This window comes from Boleophthalmus pectinirostris, unplaced genomic scaffold, assembly GCF_026225935.1.
Source record: "Boleophthalmus pectinirostris isolate CB_2022bp ecotype Guang Dong unplaced genomic scaffold, ASM2622593v1 HiC_scaffold_5, whole genome shotgun sequence".
Taxonomy (NCBI): domain Eukaryota; kingdom Metazoa; phylum Chordata; class Actinopteri; order Gobiiformes; family Gobiidae; genus Boleophthalmus; species Boleophthalmus pectinirostris.
In genome coordinates, this window is record NW_026571404.1 from 30,105,506 (window position 1) to 30,113,434 (window position 7,929).

Below are 7,929 nucleotides of genomic sequence, written 5' to 3' on the forward strand. Positions count from 1 at the left end.
CGGGATAGGATAGAGCACCCTGAAAATAACAAGCAAACTCCACACCAGGTCCCACACTGCTCAAATAAAACCCAGGACCTTCTTGATGTGACGTGTGAGTACTAGATACTGTGCCATCATAATCAGGTGTTCTAGGAGTTTTTAGTATCAGCAATGGTAGTAGTCTGTGTTGTAGAGTAGAAGGGAACTGAAAGCAATATATCATACATTTTAGCTATTGCACAGAGAAAAAAGTGTAATGGTTTAAAAAACTTGAGTCATTGGAAAAGATTAATATTGCACCTAAGGACAATGAAGAAAAACAGAAATGGAGTTTGTTTATGAAATACTGCAAATCATTAAAACCTCCTTTCCAGCCTTTAGACTGACAGACTGACCCCCGCTTACTTCTTCTTTCTCATCCTCTACCTCTTTACCTTTTGATATTAATTATTCATGATTATTATCTTTTAATTGTTTAGCTTTTAAAATTTTTGATAACATCTGGATTTGACACTTATTAAGTTGGTAGTTTTGCAAATAAGAAAAATGTAAAAGGAAAAAAAATGTGATTTGTATATCTTGTGAATATACTGTGATTCCTTAATAAAAATATTTATAAAACATAAAAAATAGCATATTCAAGGTATACTTTATTGCTCACATGTAGGAAAAGCTGTCCTCTGCATTTGACCCATTCAGTGCCATTGTGACAGCTGCAGGAGCTGTGGGTGTTTATACTGCAGCATCAGAGGACACTTCTCCAGAATCAGCAGCACAACATTCAACCAACAGAAAATGCTTTTATAGGTCAATGAGTAATATGAGCTGGAGGATAGGTCAAAATTCTTTGGTAAAAACTGTTGTAGTTCAGATTCAGATTGGAAATTTGTTGATCTGGTATATGGTTTATATATATGGTTTATATAGGCCTATCCTAACAAAACAAAAACTGGCATCAAGTCGAACATCTTACTAAAAATACTACGAATCAAAGTGAAATTATTTTTTCACAGAAGCGTCAAATAGTAGAGTTACATAAATTCTGCCCTCCATTGGAATGTAAATTCTATAACCTATCTATGGGTTTCAGAATGAACAAAAAAATAAGAACTTCTGCTGTAGCTATAGACAATTTAAAGGTGCACAATGTAACTTTTTGGTTGGGGGTCCATCACCTGCTTGTTTCTATGGACATGTCATTGCACTGCCTGGAATCTTCCACAGTACTGTATGACATTAAACAACTCTACTTAACATGTATTCAATTGCAGCTCAAACATACAGTACCTAGAAAAACAGGCATTCTGACTGTGAGCAGGGATTCCTTTTAACAGAATTTACCTGTAACTCAGTCTGGTTTAGTTTCCATGAAGATAGAAAGGTTTAATACCATACTGGGAATCATTTCAGACAAAGCAATAACATCTTCATGGCTAAAAGCATTTGACAGACCCTTCACGTGAAAAGTTACATCATGTGTTGAAGAGTCAAAACGTCACCCATACCATGAAACTGAAACCTGTGAAATGAAACAGCAGTAATTCTGTGGGTATAATGTCTATGGTGATTGTTACTATAAGGGCCTTTTGATTGCTATGGTCAGGCCGTCAGCCACAGTGAGCATGCTCAGATCGATCCTCTCGTCTTTATGCAACTTCTTATTCAGTGCATCAAGAGCTTTGGAGCTGACATCATCTTCAGCGGGATTCAGAACCTTCCCACTCCACAGCACCTGACACAGAACAGCATAGTTTTAATGATTTATTTACTTATTTTGGTTAGTATCAAGGCAATGTTGTAAAGAGTTGAGTTCTTACATTGTCAATAGCTATAATCCCATTGGTGCGGATCAGCTCTAGTGACTTCTCGTAATATGTGTCATAGTTGATCTTATCAGCGTCAATAAAAACAAAGTCATAGGTCCCAGATTCACCGGCCTGTATCAGCTCATCTGATTGAAACATATAATACATCAAATTAATATACTGAGTATAAAGAAACATGATATATATAAAAATATATATGAATTTTTAGTGTTGTCATGATACTAAAATTTCAAAACCTATTTAGAAATCAAGGATCAGACTCAATATTCAATACAAGACCTCTACTTTCAACAATAGGATGGAATTTACTACACCAAATAGTAGTAGTAATTGTAATCTTTCATGAAAAATAAAATAAGTGATACTGGTTTTAGTATTGTTTAGTATCTTAACAGTAATTTTAAAGTAAATTCTGCTAACTAGGCTACAGTCTTGTTGACAACTCTAATAGAAGTCACCATGACAGCATAGTCAAAAAATATTCAACCATTTAATTTAAAAAGTTGTGAAAATGAATAAACACAACTACTCAGGTAAAAATGAACAAGGTAAAAATGTTGTACTTTTTGGTGTTTTTTAATAATACCTGTTCAAATTACTATGTACTTTCAGTACTAGTCTACCTTTGACTGTGTATGGAATTTAGTCACTTACACACACTTTCACTCACCAAGAGTCTTAACTGCTTCCTGAATTCGCACCTCGATCTTATGTTCAACACCAGCCTGGAGGGAAAAGCACAAAGACAAATGGCACGGGGAAGGAGAAGAAGCTCGGTTTGTTTGTAAGACAACTTGATTTTCCTGACTTGCACCGCATTCCTGTTTCCTGAGCAGACACCTTTTATTGTCCTGTGTACAGCAGTTAGTGAAGACAGCCTGACAGGTCGAGATAGGCACTGTGCTATGGCTGCACTAATGAGATCAGACACACACATCAATCAAGACTTGAGCTCACAAAGCATTCAAAATGATAGCAAATATCATCTCAGTTATAGTCAGAGCTTGAAATTAACTATAAACATTTTTTTTTTTAAGTAGTTTGCTAGTTAGGGGTTTATCTAGGGGTTTAACAGTTGTCTTAATGATTTGTAAAATGTATAATATGCATAAATATTTAATTATAAAAGTGGATTATAAAAGTGCGTATGGCAGGTTTTAATGATTCTCTCATTTTGACTTAATATATTGTAGGATAATGTTAAACTAGAAAAAGAAGAAGAAAAAAAAGGAAAATTACAGGACAGTTCTAAAACATATTCATGACATCACATTGGGAGAATTCTATCTAAATGTTCAGCACAATTTAAATGTAAGAAACAAATGAAGGCCTATATTTGAAACCTAAAAAATGGGAACTGAGAATAAAATAATTCTCTTACACAATTAAAATGTAAGAAACAAATGAAGGCCTAAATTTGAACCCTAAAAAATGGGAACTGAGAATAAAATAATTCTCTTACATATAATGATTCAACTTGTCACAGGCAGTAAGAAAATGCAAAAAAATCAATGTGATTAGTGTTATAATTCAAACTAAAATGCAGTTGGCTTATTGGGTAGTATCATAATATCATCATAATATCCAGTCCTGACAATGAAATGTTATGGATTTATTCATTCAGGATCACCACAGGGACAGTTTTTATGCGAGGACCATGATTTGAGTGGACAGTGTTGATGAAATTTGAGTGGACAGTGCTGATGAAATTCCCATGAAGTTACAACCACTTACCTTTGGGTTAATGAGTTATGCTTTATCAGCTTTTCATAGTGTGTCAAATAATTGTTAAAATTGTGTTCCTTAATGATTAACTTCTACTGCCATCTGGCGGGGACTTTGTAGATTACAGTTCTCCGCCTCAAACTCTCAAGCCTGGAGTATCTACTACTATGGTAACCCACCAGTTAAGTAAAGCGCTATAATTTGACTAATGATAGTTATTATTATTTTTTAAATAAAACTGTTTTATACACCTCTTTGAAAAATGGTTTAGCAATTTCATAGTAGGTCTGCTCTATGTCACAGCCAACCACACGTCCATTGTCTGGCATTGCTAAGGCCATGCTCAGTGCATTGTACCCAGTGTACAACCCTGCAAGTAAAGGGAAAAAAGAAAATTATTTACACATTAGGCCAGGTGTAAGTTTGCAAACAGAGGTGAGCAGTACTCAGCTACATTTATTTGAGTATTTATTTTTAAAGAAATTGTGCTTCAGACCACATACTTTTACTCCTACTTGAGTAATATACTTAAAGTGTAACTATACCCTTACTGTCCTCCTACTGTAATTATAAGTGACAAAAGCTTTATGTTGACATTATGAAATGACTGTGATTATTGCACTGCTCCTTCCCATATGACTTCGTTTTTTTTTTATTATTATAATAATTTTTATGCCTGTCCTTTGAAATGACCAGATTATGTGTATTATTTAACGTTTTGTCCCTACAATTAGATTAACTTCAAATCATAAATCAGATGTTATGTCTCTTACTATGTACTTTTACCAGTAATATTATTTTGAAGTAACGTTACTCTTACTTGAGTACTACTTTTCGCTACCCACTTGTTTGCTAATAGAAGTATAAAGTACAGTATTCTAACCGATTTCGATAGCTTTGGTTCCATTGATGAGTCGGATAAGGTTTGCCATAAACTGAGCCTCTTCAGCTGCAACCATCATACGACTCCAACGATCTTCAAGAGTTCTCTGAAATAAATGAAAGATGTAGTAAAGGTAGAACAAAACATTTTATTTTGCATTTAAATTTTTGAGACTAGAATCAATTAAAACTACTAAAAAAAGTTCTATTCACAAGAAAGAAATGAGCTGTTCCCGAATAGCTTCAGAATGATCTTGAGCTGTATCAGACCACATAGATTCATATACACCCGTGGACCACTATGGAACCTACCTGAATGACTGAGGGATTACACAGATATAACATGCACATAATATAAAGGAACATACTTGGTATTGGAATCAGTATTGAATACCAAATCCTTTGTACTGAAATTGCGTTTGAAATTTTAGTATCATAACAAACAACACTAATTTCTATGTGGTACTTACCGCAAAATCTTCTCACTACCCAATATGTTTTGACCTGGTTCATGGGTCATCTCTGTAATTCTATCCAAATGTAACAAAACTTTAAAATCCTCTACCAGTTTGTGATGCCAATTACAAGACAGAAATGAAAATAAAGCTTCTAGTATATACATTTTCTAATACACATTTGTATCTTACCAGTTTGAGTTTGGTGAGTACAGGGTGTTCTCTTAAGGAGTTGTTGACCACATATTGCAGTATTGGATCATCTTTGCCTCCACTGTGACTCTTCCCAATGAAAGCAGAGTATCCCAAACCTACAGAACAAACAAAAACAGAATTGTAACAGAAATGCATCATGTATTTATTACTTAATTTTAGTGTTTTTATCTTATCTTTTAATCTCTGGGCCTGAAGGAACAAATTTTATGTGTTTCTCTTGCATGTGTAAATGACAAATAAAAAACCTTAAACCCTTGACTCTTGTTGTGTAGCATTATGGGATTGTCAAAAGTAGTGAAATTACAAATCAATATTAAAACTAATATTAAAACTAGACTCACTGGAGCAGTTGTCGATACTAAAAAAGTCACATTCACAGAACATAAAAGAACCTTTCCTGAATAGCTTTAGAATGATCTTAAGTAGATCACAAAGACTAGTATACGCCCATGGACCACTATGGAACATAACTGAGGGGTTACACTGATTTAGGGATTACACAGATATAAAACTACACGGTAATATAAAAGAAAGTACTATTATTAGGCTAAAGTTGAAAATCACATTTTATTGTCTAAACAGAGTTTTTTTAAAAATTATCATTCTGGTATCAGAATTGGTTTTGAGTCCATTCCTTAGCACTGAAATCGATTTTACAAATTTTGTATTGTGACAACGCATATACAGTCAAATGCATATCTTTATACAGACCTGAGAATAGGACCAAAGCAGTACAGAATAAAACCACCATGTATGCAGCCATTATGATTGCTGGTCAGCACTTCTAGGCAAAAACTAAGTCCGGTTACTCTGAAAATGGGACATTCTTTGTTTGTTCTAGTTAACCTTTGACAGCATTTCTCAATTCATGTTTGAGCACATTGATTTTATACTTACCAGCCACATTATCTCATAATAAAATACATACAAAATTACAATTACAGGTCACATCCATGACTTTAGGTTATTAGTCATATCTGTAAAGACCTCCTCACTTTAAGAATATGAAGGGGTATTCATGTATTTGTGCAAGGTATATTCAATATACCTTGCACAAAATATACTATATTGCGATATATAATTCACAATTTAACAAATGCCAAATATATATGTTTAAAGCCCTACTTTGGAACATTCCAGGACAAACAATAATATCCCCATGGAGAAAGTGCACCTTTCGGAAAAAGTTTACATAGTTGGGAGTTGTTAATAACTTTGTCACAAGTTGGCCCTTTGTGTACTTAACATTACTTATCTTAATCTTCTATGCCATTTAACAACAATTATTTGTAGAATAAAATCAGTCTAAAGTGGCTCTTGAGTGCACTCAGTGTTGTCTCTGAGATAAACTTTTTTAAAGAGGCATTTGGGCTATTTTGTTGGATATGGGGTTTGTTTGAAGTGCTCTGTTGGTCCTCAGGTTTCTGCTGTCCTCTACTGGTTATATTATGCTTTGCACTATGTTACGACCCAGAGGTCCCGGGTTCAAATCCCGGACGAGCCCCCAATTTGTTACGACCCAGCTCGTTTGGGGTGAGGGAAGTAACAAAAATAAAACCAAGATGTAAAATGGAATAAATTAAGTAATGTTTAATTAACAGGAATGTAAAGGTAAATTAACAAAACACTAAAAATATACAGAAAATAACCTAAACTAAGAAACAAAACAACAGAATAAACAGAGTTTTGTGCCATAAAAGGGGTCACGCAGGTTTACAAAAAACAAGTGGTAAAACTTAGGGACACATACTAAACTAAAACACAAGTTCCCCAAATTAAACCACATAAACCCACAAACAGAATCGAGTGACCAAATCAAAAAAGGCACAAAACAGAACTAGACTAACACACAAACACAAAACCAAAATGGCATACTGGCCACCAAGGCCAGTAGCCCCAAACAGGTGCTGGCAATCTCCTTAAATAGGGGGAGGTGGCTGCAGGTGAGGTGGGCGTCGACTTGCCCCACCAATCACAGACCAGGGCTCGTGCAGCAGGAATCAAGAGACCTCTGCAGAAATATTAGAACTAAGGCCTGGGGCCGTAACACACTATATTAATAATAATGCATCAGTTTTATATAGCACTTTTTGGACACTCAAAGATGCTTTATAGAGCATTATTCATTCAGTCCACACCCAGTGGTGGTAAGATTCTACTGTAGCCACAGCTGCCCTGGGCCAGACTGACAAAAGTGAAGCTGCAAATCTGCACTATCAGCCCCTCTAACCACCACTTTCATAGTAGGCAATGAGGGTGAAGTGCCTTGCTTAAGGACACAAGGCCTGTTTTTTTTGCATTGTTGCATGCAACATTTTTTTTTTACAGTTGGCGCCACCCTGTGTCACCTGTTTTTCCCAGTTGTCTCCCATCCAAGTCCTAACCAGGCCCAGCCCTGCTTAGCTTCTGAGATCTGACAGGATCAGGCTTTGACAAGCCAGTATGGTATATTGACTCTGAGAATTTTATTTCCAATAGTCAATCAATCAATCCCTTGTACATGATGATAAAAATACCATCTATAAGGTTTAAACTACACCATTCAAACTAAACACATCACATCATCACATAACCTTAGCAGTTACTAATAGTTTGAACAATATAAACTTGATATAATTTGCATTTCATCTAGGCCTTAGTTGAATTACATTGATTACATTTACATGTATTTATTTTTTGGAAAGTAAGTCCACAAATCCACAAAGATAGCTAGCACAGTAGGTCTAGGCTTATTTCTTTTATTCAATCTGGTGGTGGTCGGGTCATTTTATATGTTCAAATCCAGTAGGCTAGAAGCTTAGTACTTACTACTAACAATTGTACTGTTGATTATTCTTAATTAG

The 7,929-nt window shown here is 35.0% G+C and overlaps 1 protein-coding gene across 1 annotated transcript; it reads right to left on the reverse strand.

Moving 5' to 3' along the window:
• Nucleotides 1-624: 624 nt before the first annotated feature.
• Nucleotides 625-5,901, reverse strand: comtd1 (catechol-O-methyltransferase domain containing 1). The gene is made up of 7 exons (XM_020939647.2): nt 5,798-5,901; nt 5,063-5,181; nt 4,417-4,522; nt 3,785-3,903; nt 2,479-2,533; nt 1,800-1,933; nt 625-1,714 (listed from the first exon to the last, which is right to left on the reverse strand). The coding sequence occupies exons 1-7, from the start codon at nt 5,847-5,849 to the stop codon at nt 1,556-1,558; spliced, it is 744 nt and encodes a 247-aa protein (XP_020795306.2). The 5' UTR covers nt 5,850-5,901; the 3' UTR covers nt 625-1,555.
• Nucleotides 5,902-7,929: the final 2,028 nt, after the last annotated feature.